This window comes from Pithys albifrons, chromosome 5, assembly GCF_047495875.1.
Source record: "Pithys albifrons albifrons isolate INPA30051 chromosome 5, PitAlb_v1, whole genome shotgun sequence".
Taxonomy (NCBI): Eukaryota; Metazoa; Chordata; class Aves; order Passeriformes; family Thamnophilidae; genus Pithys; species Pithys albifrons.
Genome location: NC_092462.1, coordinates 61,325,258 through 61,346,132, shown reverse-complemented (window position 1 = coordinate 61,346,132; position 20,875 = coordinate 61,325,258). Strand labels below are relative to the sequence as shown.

The 20,875-nt window shown below is 35.6% G+C and overlaps 1 protein-coding gene across 1 annotated transcript in view; it reads right to left on the bottom strand.

Annotated features, from left to right (window-relative positions):
• Window positions 1–657: 657 nt before the first annotated feature.
• The window catches only part of BOD1L1 (biorientation of chromosomes in cell division 1 like 1), a 37,045-nt gene continuing 16,827 nt past the window's right edge, over window positions 658–20,875 (bottom strand). Inside the window, exons 11-25 of the mRNA XM_071556787.1 lie at window positions 19,866–19,933; window positions 18,325–18,394; window positions 15,792–15,835; window positions 14,786–14,873; window positions 13,662–13,741; window positions 12,939–13,020; window positions 12,197–12,270; window positions 10,847–10,922; window positions 10,732–10,766; window positions 8,810–8,855; window positions 5,665–5,699; window positions 5,467–5,551; window positions 4,870–5,023; window positions 3,069–3,212; window positions 658–1,901 (exon numbers count right to left, since the gene is read on the bottom strand). Coding sequence (XP_071412888.1) covers window positions 1,793–1,901; window positions 3,069–3,212; window positions 4,870–5,023; window positions 5,467–5,551; window positions 5,665–5,699; window positions 8,810–8,855; window positions 10,732–10,766; window positions 10,847–10,922; window positions 12,197–12,270; window positions 12,939–13,020; window positions 13,662–13,741; window positions 14,786–14,873; window positions 15,792–15,835; window positions 18,325–18,394; window positions 19,866–19,933 — 1,190 coding nt within the window. The 3' untranslated portion in view covers window positions 658–1,792. The remainder of the gene's footprint in view (window positions 1,902–3,068; window positions 3,213–4,869; window positions 5,024–5,466; window positions 5,552–5,664; window positions 5,700–8,809; window positions 8,856–10,731; window positions 10,767–10,846; window positions 10,923–12,196; window positions 12,271–12,938; window positions 13,021–13,661; window positions 13,742–14,785; window positions 14,874–15,791; window positions 15,836–18,324; window positions 18,395–19,865; window positions 19,934–20,875) is intronic.

Genomic DNA, 20,875 nt, shown 5'->3' with positions numbered 1-20,875 from the left:
GCTCCCATCTGAAGACTGGAAAGCACCCTTTGAAAAACACAGTTCAGCCTGGTGAGATAAAATCTACAGCTTTGGCCTATGTATACTGCAGGGAGCAAAGGGAGGAAAAAGGGGAAAAAACCGAAGATTCAACTTATCCTACAACTGCTTATGAAGAAGCGCATAAACATTACTATTAGTAATACATGGTAACTATCAAGCCGTATGTTAGCAAGGTATGTAATGGTATGGCAGCAGAGTTAAGGTAGAAAGCAAAAGCAGTTATTTTTCAGAGCCAAGTGTATTTTCTTCTTCTAGACTAATTTGCTTAGAAAAATATTACGTGTGTACTTGCTGTTATAGTGTACTAAGCCAGGTAAACAGTTACATATTTTCCCTACTGTTTATATATCTAAAATACAAGCGCCTGCAAACATTTTTCAAAGATACTAACCAGGTAATGCTTATAGTTAGGACTCCAACCAAACACATTTGTAAAAACAAGTTCCACAGCAAAACAATTAAAGGAAAATAAAATATAGCAACTCAGATTTTTGGCAAACATTTTATAATTTTTTATATAAAAATCTCAGTAAGAAACCTAGCAGAATATCTGACGGAAACATCTGCCTTACAACAAGTTCAAAAAAACCTCACAAAAGAAAAAAGAAAAAAAAGTAAAATTCCAATCCCCAAAATCTTTTTTAATTATAAACCAGAATATCAACAAAACACTTAAAATAATCTCAGATTGTTTGGCAATTTATCACATCATAACAAGAGACACATTTGATCATAAGAAAAGTTTAACTTTATATACAACGTCACTTGAACATTTGCTCTTACCAGAGTTAATATACATTAAAAAAAGATTCTGGCAATAATACCAGGTTCTATTTTTAATACCTGTGTATAAAATGTAACATAAAATGCTGAAGCTCTATAGTTAAGTGACTTTTGATTTCAATGGGTCCCTCTTTGTTGAAAAAGATAAATACTGAAAGAACATGTGTTTAGTTGCAAAATAAACTGTTCCATTTTAGAGTGGTGTTGGCTGTGAATAAAGCTAACCTAATACTATTTATTTCTTGAGGTCGGTAGTAAATTTACAAGTGAAAATATAATCTAGTAAGATTACATTTTAAATTTTATACTTTGTCACAAAATGTGAACAGAAAGGAGTCAAGTCCCTTTCACTATGCTAAACTACTTTAATGCATGCGAGAAAAATACTTTACCAACTGTCTGAGCGCATTTTAGAGAACTTCAGACTGTAGACAGCCCTGGGGGAGTGGAGGGGAAGTTTTCTACTGACATCTGCATAGAATGTAAAATATATAATTAAAAACCCCTAAGGTATATACTAAAGTTTACAGACCAATGCTTTCCATATAATAAATAAAATGTCCATCATTGATTAGATTCATACACAGAGTAAAATACAACCTATTTTTACAAGTTTATGTACAAAGTGTATTAGTAGGCACATGGGTGCCTTATAGATTGGAAGCATCTGCATTAGCTCATCACATTGGGTAACTCCAACTTTCCAAGTCAGTGATAAAATATATAGTTACTTTGTTTTTCATTCAGATACAAAGTAAACTTATTTTTCATCTGAAATAAATGTACATAATATTTTGTATAAACAATAGTTTATAAAGCTGTTTAAAATGTAACTTAAAAGTACTGCATTGTTTAACTTAGAGCTCTGAAACAAGCACGTGCAAATCCCTTTGCTTTAAAAAAAATAGAAGCACAGATGTTTTTTTTTCCTTTTGACTCTTCCACAAACAGTATGAGCTGGTAAAGATTATCGTTTTGCTTTCTTTACTGCTGTTTCCTCTGTTTTCTGCTGGCTTTTTCTCCGTACCACTGTTGGGCTGTCCTCCCTTTTACGCTTGGCAGGCTGCACCTTTAACCTGAAAAGAATTATTAGTAATTATTTTAACAATAGTAGGGCCTGTAAAACAAAAAGAGTGGTGAGGCACAATTCTGTTTAGAGGACTGAACTAATTTGTCCATCTCTATGAATTACGAGGATACATTATTTGAGAGATCTTACTATTAAAAACACTTGCATGTTCCCATCACACCTTAACAGGATACTGGGTACTCATTCTGTATTTTGGAGAGTGTTCCATATGTACAATTTGGGGCTAGAACTCTCCTTCTCTTTCTTTGGAGAGATTTGATTACATTACCTTGTACCCTGTCTTGCAAAGACAGAATAGCAGCAATAGTGGCTCAAGTCTTACATAGAGAAGAAGTAAAGGGCAGAGATCATGTACCCTCTCTTCTATTTAAGCATTCATCCATAAGCATACCACATTTCAGATGCAACTAATTGTAACTGTGCCTTAAACTCTTGGCCATTCTAACCATGCCAAGTAATGAACATGAGGTGAACTGTGACAGCCCATCAGTGCATGATACACGTGTGTCCCAGGTTCAACTTGAAGACACTGCCAACATCTCAAGAGAGGATAACAGCTACATGTGTTTGGCACATAACACATTAAAAAGTATACCAGAAAAGGAGGAAAAGCTTCGTATGAGGACTCAAAAGTTCGTATGAGGACTCAAAAGTTCGTATGAGGACTCAAAAGTTCGTATGAGGACTCAAAAGTTCGTATGAGGACTCAAAAGTTCGTATGAGGACTCAAAAGTTCGTATGAGGACTCTCAGAGTTTCTCCTCTTTTTATCAGCTAAACTTAGAAAGATCTTTGAAGCATTAGAATCATGTCATTGTATTTTGTTTTAATCTGAACTACTGATGTTCTTTATCCTCACCCAGAAAAAAAATCACAGCTGAAGTTAAAATACTGAATAACAGTATTTTCAGACTCCCCCAAGAGGTTTCTGAGTATGTAAAGAAAAAATCTAGTCTTCCAAATTTTGAAGAAAGGAAGAAAAAGAAAAAACATAAACAGAAGAAAATTCTTTAAAAGCTTCTATATATCACCAGAGAACAGAACAAAACTAGACTGCTGCTCAGATTTTGAAGCAGTATACTACATATATTACATACTGCCATGTAGTAGCTTCCAAAACAAATACTCGAAATAGATTCAACTTTAATACTTACTGTGTCAATGGAGGAGATTTATTAATTTTTGTATCACTTGGAGATCTTTTTTTAGCAGCTATTTTCTGTTGTTGTCTAGCAGAAACTGGACTTGGACTGCTGCCTTTAGAAGTTGCACGTGTGGTTGGCTTGCTGGGCTGTTTTCTGTAATACAAGAGAACGATGAATGTATAATATAACAAAATACTTTTACCAAGTCACTTCCTTCTTGCATTCCAAGTGCAGAAAACTAAGACTGCACAGCATTTGCAGTAAGTATATCAAAGTTGCCAAAAGGACCAGTGACAAAACCATATTTGTTGCTTGAAGACACAAACTTCAATACCAAACTCTGTATTTTCATATCAAATGTAGAATTAAAAGGCTACTTTGCTGACAATATTTAGCATTTAACTAAATAAATATACTCATTCCAAATTTGCAATAATTTTAGTATATAAGTGTCCATGTTTAAAAAACCAACGTGTTATGAACTCACTTGTTTAAGCTTAGGTATCTCACTACTTCAGAAACATGAAAAACTGGTCACTGGCAATTAACTTGATAGCTTGGAAAACAGGTTAAGTCAGTGAAACTGTTAATCCAGCAATGCTGACAATGAAGAAGCATCCTCTTCAAAAGAATTATTCCCAAATGCTACTTATAAAATGCAGACTTTATGTAGCACCTTAAGATAGAGATGCTTTGTTACCATTGGTGCTAGAAAGGTAGCATTAGAAATCTGAGACACAAACCCAAATCTATAAAAAAGTAGATGTTTCCACAATCTATCAGAATGAACCCACTAATATCTAAACCTTTATTACCATTTTAGAGTTAACAATTATGAGAGACAAAAGGAAGTCCCTCTACCTTCACCAAAACAAAACTATTTTTTACCAAGTGGTAGCGGTAAACCTTCATAGTTTTTACTAAAATGAAGATCACACAACTACTTGCTGATTCAGCTCTGAAATTATCAGCTCAAAATCATATTGCGAAATGTGCTTCAAATAAGGACCAAAAGTTAACATATAATACAATTAATATAACATATCTTTACGAGTGAATTAAAACTGGTCTATTTAAAGAAATCTCACCACCAACATAAAAACAAAAGTCTGCACTCCAGTTCTGTTCTGGAAGGCAGCAACATAAATCAGAACTTCCTAAAGCTGTTATCTTTCATTGTTTCTCCCAAAAAACCACGAGGATGAACTCTGCTAGAACTCAGTTTGCTTACACAAAGGCAGACCTGTGCTAAGGAAGATGAGAACAGCTTCATGAAAACGGAACTCTTGCCACCACCCTAGTCTTTTACAGTAATATTCCTCTCCAAGATTGCATATCACTGTACTAGAAATTAAATTCTCCAGCACTGCAGTGTCATGTATTTTAAAAAAGAAACAGACATGGATAATTATATTGTCACCCTGTTCCAACACCAAATGGTGAACTGCACAATCAAGACAGAGGTCCCATTTTTACTTATCAGAACTAAGTGTCCTCAGACTCAACTTCTCAGGCATCACTAGGATGAAGACTGTCAACAGGATCAATTCTTAACCTTCTTACATACTCAAGTATGCCTTTTTGAGACCCTGACAGTTTCCCAACCCCCTTCCCTTTTGTCTCTTCATCTCTACAAAAGCGGTGCCAGAATTAGAATCAAAATTATTTGGGAAGCTCTCATCAATTTAAAACAAATAAACAGAAAAAGGCAAAAAAATAGAAGTAACAGCCTCTTCCCTGAAACAAACCCCACAACAACTGAGAACAATGTAGAAAAAAGCTTGCTATTGGTGTGTCTATGGACAGTTACCTTTGAGCCTCTAATCTTGTGGCTGACCTCGTTGTGGCCCCGGAATGTGCATCATCATCTTCCTCACCATCTCCTTCCTCGCCTTCCTCTTGTTCTTTTAGTTCATCTTCAGAAGACACTACTTTCCGACGTTTTTTCTCTGACTCCAGTGTTTCTGCCCATGTAAAATTTTACACATGTGCTATAATTTTCCAAAAGCCCTCCAAAACAACATGAACACTCAATTTAGGAAAGGTATTCTAGTCATAAATCCCATTTTCAGTAATTTTCCATTTCCTTTATGCTTCAACATTTTTAATTCACACTTGTTTGACTCAATCTTGCCAACACATTCACCCTAGTTTACTTACATAGCTCATAGCCAGAAGTCATAGAAAATTCATGAGGCTTTATAGAACCATCTGGGATGTAGCAATTCTGACATGAGATTACAGTAATTTACACATATTTACATAATATTTACACCAGCTGTAACTCAATGATTTTTTCCTCAAGAAAGGAAAATTGAATAAAGCTTATCTTCTTGCTATTAGTAAAGAGAAAAGCACAGTAATATCTTCTCATTCTGTTAGAAGTAGTACAGTTTCATGCTTTTACCAGTTTCCTCTGACTGAACCAGCGAACGCCTGGGTTTTCTTCCCCTTTTACGCACAACCATTTCTGCTTTCTCAGCTTCATCTTCCTGAAAAAAAAAATGGAAGCAAGTAAGTCAAGAACAATTTACTTTATGGGGAAGACAGACATCTTTCATTACATACTGCTTTTAAATTTAGAAATTAAAATGGTTGCACTTACATTTGCTGTTTCTTTCTTATCAGATATGTCTGTACCTAAAAAGAAAGAACAAAACTTAATCCTGAACTTCAAATCTTTCACCAGTCAATTCAAAAGGGTGTTCTTGCATAATCTGTCAACTCTGCACAAACACCACAGAAACTCAGAAAACATTTGAAGTCTCTTTTTAATTTAGAATCTGGCTTTGTTGTATTTTGTTATATACAGAGACTGGGACAATGATTAATTTTTTTTAAGTACTAAGGCTTTATATGACTGACTGTATTTATTGCTTTGTTGTATATGCTGTTTTGTTTGTATGGGAAAGCAAAAGTTACTCACCCCCTTTTAATTACTGTCAACCAATTACAGAATCACAGAAAAATTTAGCTTGGAAGGGGCCTCTGGAGGTCATCTAGGACAACCTCCTGTTCAAAGCATGGCTAAATTAATTGATCTGATCGTATTGCTCAGGATCTTGTTCAGTCCCCTTTTGAAAGTGTACGTGGTTCCTCCAGGCAACCTGTTCTAGTGTTTAACTGTGCCCATGGTGAAGTACTAAGATGACTGTAGCTCAAAAAGACACTATTTAAAACCTGTCTAATACCTGGTATGCAAATTACACGACTCTCTGTTGAAGTATTTCTTTTTTCCAATTCAGTGTTTTTTACAGACTGGCCTGTGCATGTTAAAACATTTTTAACTCCACCTGGCCTCAGTGGTTACCACTTCTACCCTGGATAACTCTATGATAAGAAAGAGATTATTTTACAAGGCTTTTGAGCTTTGTCAAACCAAATTATGTCTAACTGCAAGGTTAACAATCCTTAGTGACAGAAGGAGAAGCAAATCAAATAAAAGGTTTTATATTTTTTTCCCCTTTCATAAAATTGCTATCTAATTTTGTGAAAAGCTATACAAAAGGTGATACAAACTCTAAATCCATCACCAATTAGACTCATAGAAAACAAAAGGACATCAATGCAATGAATCTAAAATAGACCTCAAAGAGCAGAACCATATTATAAAGTTCACACAGAAGCTTTCTGGCACTTTTGTTGAAGTTAACGGTGAAAAACTTTTACACAAAAGCAAAGGAAATAAAACACAAATATGTTTAAGTATTTAACAAACAAGTGCAATAAAACTTTGAACTGTCTACTGTATAGACCTCTTCTCACAACATAAATACAGACATAATGTATGTGTATGTATGTATGGCCAGGCTTTGCAAACAAAGATTCTGGAAGGGCTCTCCCCACATGGGTGTGCCCTTCGAGCCTGCAGAGTGGATTTTTTAGGTGAGGCACAGCGTGTGTGGAACTGGCCCCACCCTTTAACTCCTAAGGTTCATCTGCCACAGCCAAGTGAGCTTGGACAGTGACAGTGAAGTCCTCAGGACTAGAACTTACAGCCCCCGGTATTCCCAGGAGGTCTCCCATCCAAGTAGTAACCGGGGCTGACCCTGCTTGGCTTCCCAGATCTGACAGGATCGGGTGTCAGGGAGGCATTTAATTGCCTACTTATAATATATCCAGCAATTATTAGTTCTGTTGTGTTCAAAAGACAAACTAAAATTCTGGTACATTTTGGCAAATTTGGGCCAAATGTGTTTTTGACTGAAGAGTACTCCATCTGCATCCAAGACACGCCTTCCTTAACAGATACAACTCCAAGATGTGAAATGTAGTACATTTGACTAAAGATAAGTATAAAAATAATAAGACACAGAATTTAAAAATCTTAGTAATTTTAGAGCAGCAACTGCTGATTAGTACTAAATAATTAGTTTCAAGCTCAGTGTCAGTGTCATGGGAGGATGCTGCCTTCAGAAAACAGAAGTTTACCAACTTCATCTGCTACACTGACCAAAAAGAAACTCTCTGCACCCCACTCTATATCCAGGTCATCAGAAATCACCAGAGTAAGTGAACTGCACAGAGGGATTCTACTTTGTTTTCTTTTCACTGCCAGGGGTTTTCAAAGCCTTTTCTCACATAAATGCGAACAGAGGATGAAAAGTTTAAGTCTATTTCATCCATTTTATACACTCCTTGTAACATTGCTGTGACATCAACAGCCTTTTACCTGGAAACCGGAATTAAAACTTTTAATTACACAGTCAGGTATCTGTCCTTTTGAATAAAAAGCAAATCAGAATGCAGTTTGACTCCTGTGTCACATTCTTGTCTGTTCTCTTTGCAGGTTACAGGCGCCAAGTACCACACAACCAGGTAACCCTCCAGAGACAATTCTGAAGGATATGGATTAAAGCTGACATTTTAACGAATGTGGAGAAAATAGGAAACACTCCGTCTGTGCAGTGCAGGCAGATCTAACTGGAAACCTAAGCTTTTGGAAACTCCAAAGGACTTGGTTCGAAGATTTGTTTTCCAGGTTTGTTGCATGTTTGTTTGTATTTATTTAGAAACCATTTTTTAACCTGGCTTTCAGATTCATCTGCCTCCTGAAATGGGTCTTAAAGTCTGTTGAATGAATGGCCATAATTAAAAAGATACATTTAAACAACCAGTGCAATTCAGACTCTATACACAGGAAAAAATTAGGAAAGAAATAGGAAAGTATTTCAGTTAATTTGATTTTAGTTTGAGGTGCCAAAAGTACATTTTTGAGTCAAGCTAAGCAATCATTTTCTAAAGATCTTACAGCAGTTGTGAAAGGAGAAAGAAATACCCCCTCCTCAAGACAGCACTAAGCTCTTTAGACACACATCCACAGACAAGCCCATTAACTGAACAAAATTTTAAATTTTAAAAGAGTTAATGTAGTAAGTGTGATTGACAGTCACTGTATGAAAGAAAACAAGCAGAAAAGCTGCTAGGAACTAGTCTGATGGGGTACCTACCTTTCTCTGAAGCTCTGCCATGTGCCTAGTCACACAAATTAATTATTTGGTATATTCTGCAATGCATTATTCAGCTTTTAACAGTGCTGCTCCATCTTTCAACTAAGCTGCTCTTTATGAAATTAAAAACTTGGTAGCTCTTAGGGGCAAGTCTTCATCTGTTTACTCAGATATTTTCATTCATGAATAACACTGACCACCAGAGATGATGTTTAGGAAGGACATGTGATTTTCTTGAAAATCTTCATCTATTTCTTCCATCTTTTATTTCATATGTTAAAGCAGGTATCATTTGCTTACCTGTTTGAGGTGTTTTCCCTCTACTTGGAAAGGCAGAAAACTGCAGCTGAAATATAAAAAAGCGAGTTTCTTAATTTAAAGAAAATCAGGAAAATACAGCATTGTATTACATAATCACAGAAACCTGGTTACATGCATTGTAGAACTTATCTGTAAATCTAGAAAACATGGACACTCTAATGAGCACACAAAATTTGTACTCAGTTTAACAGGACACATTTTACCATTTCTGATAAAAATTGTAAACAAGTAAAGTTAGCCCACAAACAAATCATGGCAGTTTCAGTAACGTAACTGACACTAAAGTCATTGCAATAAAAGACCCAAAAGGTAAAAGCAGTTTCAGTCAAATACATTTCTGAGAGTTTAACTATCAACAATACAAAAATCAGTACAGTCACCTGATACAATCACAGATAACAAATTTACAGAACTACGAATCACCAAAATTTTTAATTTACTCAGAATGCAAAAAAAGCTATGTATAATTACACAATCTCTTATGACGACTGTCCAAAAATCCTATTCTTTCTTCACTGAACAACTCCACTAGGATGCCTACACTTCCTCTGAAGTAGCAATAAGTTCCCAAAGCAGCCCTGGGAGAACTGTCATGCAAAGGTACCCAATGTTACAGAACTCTTATCTCAGATGGGGAGCAAGTAATGCTTCTGCCAGAGCCAGCCTGTAACTGACTGCCACCAATCACTCATCACTAAGAGGTACAAGAACTTTAAAACAGTTGAACGAGAACAAGATGGTTCTGTTCCAGTACTGAGGGTGCCAAGGTACATCTATTTCTGAGGGTGACTTTAAGATTAGTTTTAATTTTTAATTGGGGAAAACCTCCCAAAACCAACCAAACAAAAATCATCCTGAAACACCAAAACAGAAAAACCAAATCCCACACATTCAAATTACATTTCATAAAATTAATATTGGAAAACAAATCAATTAGGAAATGTTAGAAGTTTTGAAACAAAACTCCAGCAGACCTGTAGAAGGGACAGGACTCAAAGGGCTGCCTGAAATGCTGTGAGGACACAGCAAGTGGGGACAAGAACTCCTGCTATCTACATCCCAGGACGCCAGCAGGTGCCTCACCAGGCAAGCACACAGAAAACACAAGTTTCAACACAACTTAATTTTTAAAATCATCCCTTTTCTACACTGTAATGTTGCTTCTGATATACAGGAAATCCCAAGGGAGGAGCCTTCCACCAGAATAAATTCAACTAGTCCTACTCCACAAATATGCCTGATCCATTACTACCCTGTGTTGTAATCCAATTGAATTGCAGAAACAATACCCACAGAACACTTTCTAAGCAGTGAATGTACTTCACAGGGGTTAAGAAATTAAACTACTGCTGAGCTTTAAATGACAGAGGAATGTTTCATGAGCTCTTAAGTTACCAACCAGCGTCTCTATCTCTTGAATAAACTATAACACAGGTAATACAACTGCTTTGCATAACACTTTATTTTACAGCTGTTAAGAGATACTATGAGCTATTATTATGATAGATTCAGTACAGGAAAAAAAATTCAAGTTTTTGAAACAAAGTCATGCTCACTCTTCATGACAAAATGACTCTCAGCACAAATTAAAAGACATGTGTGCACACAAAATTTCACCCTGCACATGGGTATATACTGCCAGCCAGTGTAACACTTGAGATTTGTATTAAGTGAACTAAGTTGGAAGCTGATAGGTTATTTGCTACATTCTGACTTAATACTGTATTTTGCTTAAAAATTTCAGCTATATTAGGAGATGCTATTCATAGTTTTTGTTTGCTTAGATGGAACTCAATTATCAAGGTTCCCATAAGATGTTTCTGAAATGCTAACTGGTAAACAGACAAATGGCTTTTGAATTACTGTGTTTAAAAGCACCCAAACAAAATAAAGGCACTTACATTCCCAGTGCTCATATCAGCTTTTGACTCCCCACCTGAGGGAAGAAATATGAGTTCAGAACTTGAATGTCACTATTTTCCTTGGTTTTCCACACAGGTATTATGAACTACTTACCACCAGGTTGTACTGCTTCAAGAGGGTATTTACGAGGCCGTCCCCTTTTCCTTTTCACTATTATAGGCTGATTTTCCTATTAAAGGACAAAAATATTTTAGTTACTGTAACTGACAATTTGAGCAATACAATACAAAGATTGCTGCTAACTGAATTCATAATGTGATAGTGGCAGAAGGAGTGCTGGTCAGTTAAAAAATACAGATAGAGCAGATTTCATAGGAAGAGACACTGCCTGTTATGAAATCAACTAATATAGCTGAAAGGAAACATCTTCCAAATATGCAAAATCGTCTGTGGCTGAGCTCAGGCACAAAGCATGCTTGACAATGCAGTGCCTTCTGCTCCTTTTTCCCCTAAACCTCTATCACTTGGTCTCACAAATGCTGCTGGGTTATCCTATCTAAGAACTCCAAATTTGGCATCTCTTTTCCCAGTGCCATATAGCACAGGCTACATCCCACAGCAGTTGAGCAGGCGCTATCAAACAGTTAATATCACAGTTATTCCAATACACAGATTGCTGATATTCTCTACCTACACGGGGTCTTTCGCAAAAAAAGGCCCCTGATTTTGAAGTTTAATTTTTGAAAGACAACTTTAAGTAACGAATATGGTCAGATGTTCAGACTGCAAAATATCCGATAATAGACTTTCTCCTGTGTACGAGGAAAGAAAATTAAATGCCTCATTCAGCATTTACTGAAGTCTAGCAGTATCTCTCCCAGAATAGTTCGTAAGGACTCAAGCCTTGAGCAAACAAACAAAAATATCTTCTTAAAATTTTCTTCCACTTCCAAATTTGAGGCAAAAAAAGCAAATGATGAAAACCAGGGCCTTTAAGAGAGCAGTGCCTATTTCTAGAGGCCAGCATCAATTTTCATCTCCAGGATTCAGACATTTGTTTACAACCACCATTGTAGAATACCACAAGTATATGCTTAAGTGATAATATAAACAGTTTTAAAACTGTTAAAAGATCCCATTTTTGTAAAGCCAAGTAATATTTGTTAATGACTAAACTATACACATCAATTTCAAGGCTTTCACAGAACTATACAATTACTACACAATACAACTCCATAGAATTGCTTTTAGGCAATTTGTAAATACTATTAAGTGTAGGAAGGGAGTTACTTCCACTTCAATAATCAGCCACTGATGTCTATGGTCTGTCAGTTTATAATTTGTGACACAGAGCTACATGAGTCTTTGGTACTTTACAGTACCAAACAAATTTCCACAACTATGTAGGTGAAGTCATAGTTTTAATATTGCTGTCAACAGAATACAAAGTACTTATTTTCAGTGTGAACTTGCACTGTAGTTTACATTAATAAAATCACTCACCTCTGGAGAATTTTCATTTGATTCTAGACAGTGTTTTTTGTTTTCAGACATTTCCTGTTCGATGGTAAATTCATCTTCACATATACAAAAAAAGAAAGAAAAAAAGGAAAAAAAGTTGTATACCTTTATTTTATTAGGCACAACAGGCAAAGAGAAAGGTGCAAACCACAACCTCTGCACTGAAATCACTATTTTATTCTCTAGCCCAAAATTCCCTAAAAACACCCATTAGATATTAATACTGTGGACACACAATCTTTTATTTTAGTGCAATTTATATATCAACTACAACAGTGCAACTTGCATGTTCTTCCCTAGTTTGTTTCTCTACAGAAGCAAACAGGATTAATGATGGTGAATTTTGATTTTGATGGTGAGTATGTCATGGATTTTTACATGAAAAGACACCTCCTGTGGTCTGAATTAAGAGAAGTTCTTGTCACAGAACCCTACTCATGCAATTTTTCCAATTAGCTTTCGTACCCAAGGTTCATACTGAAGCAATAATGTGAATGGATGATTGCACAGCAGAAACATCAAAACTTTTAAAGAACTAAGAACACCATTAAAGAACTAAGACTAATGCAGGATTTGATAGCAGTAATAGAACAGACATCAACTAGAGAATACATTCAAGTATTTGCTGGAATCAAGTTCCTAATATCTCTCGAAATCATTCAACTGAAAACAACTTAGCATTTACAATGGGTTCATAAAATTTGCCATAGCACAGTTTCATTACCTTTCTCTTCTGCAGTACTTTTAGGAGATGCATTAACTACATCAGTTTCTCTGGTCACTTCTGTATCACCTGAAATAATGTCCTACATTATTTTGAAACAAGAAAGAAAAGAGGATCTTACTACAGATTAAAGACCATTGTCAGTTACTTTACTAAAAAAGCACCACACTCCAATAGACAAGTAATTTTACTTATAAAGATTTTGTCATGTCTCTTAAACACTTTGATGCCGAGAAGCTTCATCAGAAATCAATGGGTGTGCTAGTCCCCAAAAAGTCTGCATGTACTCAAAGAGAACATCTATTTTGTCCTGAATTCCTGTTTCAATTCGGTAGGAATCAGTGCAAACCCAGAACTCACATAGAGTCTGATAGTCTCTTGATCTCAGATCAGTATGACCATGTAAACACTGAACAGACTGGACAACTGGGATCCAGCAAAGCTCCACGCTATCCTAGGCTCCCAACTATTGGGCACATCAGTCCATCACACCTCAAAGGGATTCAACAGAGACCTCTGCCTTTTTTCCTATTTTGTTTTTTAAATAGCTTCTGCCTCAAAAAGTATCATTTTCCAGTAATTTTGTATTCAAGACAACGCAAAAGTAGTTTACAGTTAATAATGAAGACATCTCCCAAAATAAACTGCTAAAGAAATAAAGACTTAGATTTTAATCTTATTTAAATTACAGTTGCAGAACATAAAAAAAATTCTTGAAAATACCTTGATGTTATCAGGTTTTGTTTTGGAACACTGACTTTGTTCATCATATTTTTTCACATCCTGAGCAATTAGCTGGTTGCCTGCAAAACGAAGTAACAACTGAAGTGTTAAAAAATGTCTTCTGCATTTGTTGTATTTTCATGCAACTCTTTTATCAGCTCATTGTTACTGAGATTCAGAAGTCAGAAAAGCAGCATCTTACAAAACAGGAGCAGAAGTTATTCCAACCACTCTTCAAAAAAGGAAGACAAAACTATTACAAGTGTGGTTTGTTTTGTTTGTTTGATGTTAAAGATAAGCTCAAAACTGAAATTTGACAGAAGAAATTTGACATCAAGAAACAGAACATCAACCTTAACTTCAACTCACCCCGAGACAGAGAAAGCAGTTAATGCTATCTGGGAGACACTAATGAATACATGACTCCTAATGGCTTTTAATTACTTATTTCATCAAATCAAAATTCTTAAAAGAACTGTAAAAGCTGTTATAAAAAATTATACTATTAATTTTACTACTTTTTTCTAAGTTGTTATGATGCTGAAAAGACAACAGCAGTTAAGGCCAGAGCTTGAACAGGTATTACATACTCTCAATTACTATGTCAATAAAATGTGTAACTTATTACTACATTAACTTCATCTAAATTTAACTTAGAAATGTTTCCCACTCAATAGACTGTATTCCTTCTCACCTTTTGCTTCTACACAAATAAAAGGTTACACTCAACCTTAGTTCTTTTCAACCTAAGGATGCATCCAGCCCCATGAAGTACACTCAATGTTTATATTTTCCTCTAATGATCAGCTTCCTTCCCTGTGTTTTATTTAAGAAGGATAGATGAGTATTTTGAAGACTCAACAAAATGTTTGTTCACTTATGATTGAAAAAGCTACTATAATACTCTGCTGTGCAGTAATTAAATTTATAATTAAATATTTAACAATATTCTTATCAAATATATTAAATGTAATATTAAAAGTAGTTTTGGGAAGATAAATCGCTTTGGAGATGGAAATTCCCCATATTCCATCCTTTCCTCCAAAATATCATTTTATGGCAGTAGAACTTCATTCTGCAGCAGAGAAGCTCTGCACAAATTCATGTAGTTCTGTATCACTTACACTTTTCTGTATCTTTTGTTTCTGAAGATTTACATTTTATTCCTCTGGATTTATGTTCTTCGGTTATCTGGGTATTCAAGTTTTCCACCTACACATAAAACACAAAGAAAGATAACTCCTTACCTTCTTTTTTTCCATAAAGTTTAAAAACACAGAAGGGAGAAACCTTTTTGTTCATGCTACTTTCACGTACAACATGCATTAAAATTTAAAATAGCAGTTTACAAAAGGCATTGATTCCTAGAGCTCAAGCAACATTACTTCTCCAGAACAACACCATGGAAGAATTTCTAACTCATAGTATTTTCAGAATTTGATTGATATTTTTACTGAAAAAAGTCTCAGAATTAATTAAGTACCATACTAAGTGTTTTAAAAGCAGTTTATCATGGCAAATCATGCAAAAATATTTCAGGATTTAAAAGAACACTGTCCTACATGCAGGAACAGTGGAAGTATCTCACTAGCACCAGACATGTGGCCAATCAGCATGACAATATAGTAATAAATAAATTTACTACTCAAGTTTAAGAAACTAAAAACACTTTTTCATCTTGCTAGCTGCATTAAATGCCTTGTTTCTGCTCCATGAGATACACTTTACATTTGCAACTTTCCCAGTTATCCCTTTTATACTTTTGAGTTCCTTCTGAAATCACAGAAGACTGCATTAAAATGGCATGTTTCTAGTCATGACCAAAAGCTCCGAGAATAATCCCTATTTTTTTTCCCTCTATTCTCATGGAGGACAATCAAGCTTATCTTTTCTGCCAGTTAACAGTCTTGAAATAGTCACAGACTGTGGACCAACAATACAGGATTTATTTACTGGCAGATTTGAAAGAATAATTAGACATCAACCTACACAGCTGCACAGTCTCAATACACATAGCATATACAAAAATAATATTTTCTTTTAGAGAATATTTAATGTAAATAGAAGTAAATGCAAGTATGGAAAAAGCAGCACAGACTTAGAGAATAAATTTAAGAAACAAGAACTTACATGACAAGTTTCTCTTTCTAAAGCAATATTCCTCTGCAGCAAATCTATTGAAAAATAATTACAACACAATCAGAAAAGCTAAGCACAAGCAAAGCATCACAGTATCCTCTACCTCACATCTCTAAAAGGATTCCCAAGAACCTAAAACTATATAAAACTTATTGTCAGTGTTGGAGATAAGAGACATCCAATCATCTTCTTTTTAACAAATACAAAAACACAAGACAAGAATATGGATTTCTAAAGCACAGGATAACTGAGAATCACTTTATGATTGAAATACAGGCAATCAAGGGGCTTTTATCTTTGAAATACATGATAACTTTTGACATTTCAAATGCATTTTAATGAATCAAAATTTCATCCATCAGAATCTTAGATGCTGGATCATGGGATGAAGTGAAACATGATCAAACCTATACTCCAGCGTTGCTCTTGCAGAGAACTAAGGTTTGCGTAATTGCAGTAGTGAGACCTGCAGCTGCTGGAGTGCACGTAAGGAAATTATCTAATTGCTAGGCTGTGCCACGCTCTAACTCCCATGAAGTAGAGCCTTAGCCTTCCATATCACAAAAATTGGGAGAATAATTATGAGTGCTGATTAGTGTTCTGGAGTTCGGAAAGAATTCTGTAACTTCCAATACATAAAGAAAATCACAAAGAAGCTGCTGTATTGAATGTTCTTAAAATCCGATTCATAAAAGCACTGAATTAATATTTTAATTAAAAAAAGCTGCTAAGGCATTCCAAGCAGCTTTCCTTTCAGCTACAGTAAGAACATAAACCTATAAATCCAATAAAAACTTTTTTACATACAGTTTTATATAATTTGTAGCTTATTTCTTCAATGTACCTATTTTAGCAACAATTATTCCACAGCTATACTGCTGAGTAGCACAGTGTCAAAAGAAGAGTTAGTTCCTACCCACTCAAACAGCAATGATTTGTTTACATTCCAAAGAATCTTGAACTACTAAACTACTGTGTCTGCTGTTCATACTCATGACAGGACACACATTTGTCTTTTAAACAACTTCCTTTTACGTACGTTGAGCTGTCTGTATATATGCATGCATATATACATACAGAGAGATTATTGTGGGGGAGAGAAAGAAAAAACTCTACAAAGAGCTACAAAGCATTATTCTTCAGTCCCTGTCATATCCAACATGATTTACACAAGAAATGGATTTTGGTTAAACATTTTACAAGAAACAAGATTATCACAACTAGTTCAATCTGCACATTTTAAATTTTAACTACTGTCTGTCTGGGAGACTGAGTGATGGAAAGTGGCACAGTATTACAGGCACTTCAAAGAAACCTCACAGTACAGAAAAACTGGTTCAAATTTTAGATCTGCAGGCCTGAAGTCCACATTCTTCTAACCCATGCTCTGGTTTACGTTTTCTTTCTTGTGATTAGATCATGTCTCTTATCACCCAGATGAATATACACCATTGTGAAACCAGGTATGTGAATCTGACCTACCCTGAGAATAAAAAAGAATTCCAAAGTTTTATACCAATGCTCTTATCTCACCTTACTCCTATTTTTGTTTTCCATTTGATAAATGGTTATTTTGGTATGCATGCCTAAAAATTTAGAAGTGAACTTAACAGTATGTCCTTTCAGAGCATTTAGGCTTTCAGCTGCAACTTTCCAGGAAAAAAACCCACATTTTTAACCTCCCTAGACAATTTTGCAATAGTAACGTTGGTACCTCTTGGGATTAATTTCAGTTCTGCTTGTTATTCCAATAACTGAGGATCAACTCTCATCTGGTAGTGCTGCAAACATCTTTGTAATGCATCTGGAGCACAAAGTCCATCAAGATGGGCACAAAGCAGGTGTTTGTTCCTATTTTCACAGGAAAGTCAAACAATTGCAACACATAATGTGGTTTTGGAAGAAATGGATTCTTGTTTTCCTTTGGTCCTACTGAAGATTCATATGTGGAAAAGGAATTACTGAGCACAAATCCAAGTTGGCTACTTGAGATTTCTAGCTAGATGACTACCTACTTATAACTGCTCTTCAAGCTTCAGTGGATGGCCACAAATATTTTAATCTTCTGGAGAGCAAGAAAGAAAAAAAACCCCAAATTTCTGTAAAGTCTCTGTGACTTGCCATATAGTACTTACTATTGTCATATCCTCACAGGGCCTGTCACAACATCCAGAAAACAGGATGTTCTAAATTCATAAGGAGAAAGCTATTCTTTGGGGAAGTTTCTACCTCTTTCCTGGCCAAACACTTTATGGTATTTACTGATTTTACACAGAATATTAGCAGTCTATTTTTTTAAAATTCTAAATGCTTTTCACCTTCCACTCTAGCATACTGGAAGAAAAGTCGGACCTTCCTTCTCATAAACCAAATTCAAAGCCACCTGAACTCCTAGAAACATTTCAAGATTTCTGAAGGCTTTCTTCAATTTCTCTTCATGTAGTATATAACACATCTGTAACCTTTCCATCATAACTAAGTCTTTTCAGCATGAAAAGTAAGTTGCTATCAGTAGAAAAATCACCTTTTTGTATTTCTTTAGTATGAAGATCCATACATCCCTCTTCGCTTCTTGCACTTTCAGGCTGATGTAACTAAACACAAAATCAAAAGAAACAGGTATTGCAGACATCCAGAACAAGTATGTCTCATTCCCCTCTCTCATTTAATGATGAACATTGTCTTATCATGATCAATAAAAAACTTCAAAAGCCTTTTTATTAAGACTTTAGTACAAATATTAGTAAAGAACATTGCCACAGCTAAGTCACATTACTGTTCCAACAGTGCAGTACCTGGACTTGACCTTAAGAGTCAACATTAGTACCAGAGATTAGTTAAAAAAAAAAGCAGATCTCAAGAAGTCAAGGTGCAATGCCTACTCCGAGTTCCAAGTACAAGTAGTATTCTAGAAACATTCACATATAGAGACAAAAAAGAATCTGCAATGTATAATGAGGTCCAGTGAATCCTTTTCAACCTGTGTTTTGGGCGCATTAGTTTGCTTGCTTTTTTTTAAAAAAAGAAACCGTACAGATCAGTATTAAGTTACTGCTGCATGGGTAATGCTGTATGGAGCTAAGTGTACTTAGGTCTGATCTGGACATTGCAAACTAAGCTACAGTTCCATATTACATGGCTCTACTGACTTTGAAACCATGTTATGCTGGTAAACAGTACAGCTGTTTGCAGATTGAACTCAATACTAATCAATAAATCCCACCAAACTGAAGTTGACTTGGGGTTTTCCTTAAGTGCATCCCAGGCATCAAACCTGTGGTTCAGAAACACTCAACTGGTCTAACAAGAAGCTGCTCCCAGAAGCCCTGTCGAGATCCACCTCTTTCACAGATGCCTGGGAGTCTCTGAACCACCTTATCCCTCAAAAAGTTTATTTTCAGAGTTGGGCAAGATATGAATATATAGATACACTCCTGCATCTGAACGAAGAATTGATCCATGTGGAATCCTGACTACTGTGGATCACAGCCTAGACACACAAATAGACTTAGCCTTGGTCTTACAGAAGCTATAGGTGACCATGAGCCCCAACACCCTGGATTATGCAGGGTGCCCCACTCTTCTGTAACAGCAGATAACGGGGCTGCAGTTATCAGAACAGAACAGCAGCAAGTGCTCCTCGAGCACACAGAGAATGGGCAAGTCTGAAAACTGGCAAGGAAGCAATACAATGAAATGAACAGCAGTCTATGTTTAGTGTTCCAAATAACTAAACTAACAACTGCCAGCTGTAAGAATTAGGGTATGTATGACTGTTTTACAAGCACCATCACAAGCAATGTGCACTCAGTATGACCAATTTTTAAAAAAGCAAACTAGGATGTTGTAGTCACAGAAGGAGTATAGCTGAGGGAGGCAATTAGTTCTAATACCGAATAACATGGACAGCCCACAATTTAAATGCCATCTGCCTAGAAAAGTACAGCTGACTAATCTGAAAAATTACTCCTTCAAAGTTTTGAAGTTTAAATACCAATTATGCTGCATAAAAATCAAAATATATAGTAAGAAACCTAGCAAAAATTCTCAAAATAACATAAATACCTTGTCAGTTTTCAAGTCACTTTCAAATTCTAGTTCTTCTGCCAACTTTGGTAAAGCTGCATTATTGCCTAATGAAATAAAAATACGTTGAAAATATCAGATTACATTATGCTGTGTTTATCCCATGTAAGAGTAGAATGCCATTTCCCAGGACCACCTCATGAAATCAGCACATCAATTTAAACCCTTCCCGTAGACAACGAAAACAACAGAAAGTCTGTTTGTAGCAAAGCAGCTCAATAAAACCCTGAATTGGCATCTGCAAGAACACAAGCACTTCTATGTTTTTCTTAAATACAAAAAGCTTGGAAAATATGGACTATCAGGATTTACCACAGCTTGCTTGCGAGATCTGACTTTGACTTTTTTTTTCTTGCTTTTCCTTTAAAAAGAAACCAACAACAGTTTTTTCAACCAAATTCCAAACAGCAAACTACCTCTGTATTAATGAATGAAGAGCTAGATGTTAATACTTAGGATAGTATTTGCTTTAAGTAACACATAGATCTAAATCCATAAGCTCTAGAACAATAACCACTGATATCATGCAGTTTCTATGGAGACTGAAAACTCAGTAGCTCCTGCAAGCATCAATGTAACTTTAAAAAATCTTAAAACCCCATCCATAATTTCCCACGGGAACACCTGTATGTTTACAACATCTGAAAAACAGGCCACGGCAAAGAGCATCTTCACATGACATCTACAGCCTTTTTGGAAACCTACTTCAGAAGCCTGTTTATACAGCTTTTCCTAAACAAATAGTTTTAAGAATTCATTAATGATCCATGTGAAGGGATAAACTGTGGTTGCAGTCCCCAGATTAAGTACCATTACCACTGGTACTTGCAGAGGCTACATCAATGGACAACAAGGACTGAGGCAAGCATCGAGAGAAACTGTGGCAATTTACACTTTCATGGCTCCTGTTTGTCTCTTGTGTAAACAACGAATAATATTGTCCAAGTTTACTAGATCAGCCTCTTTCCAAAATAAATTTGTAAGATCCT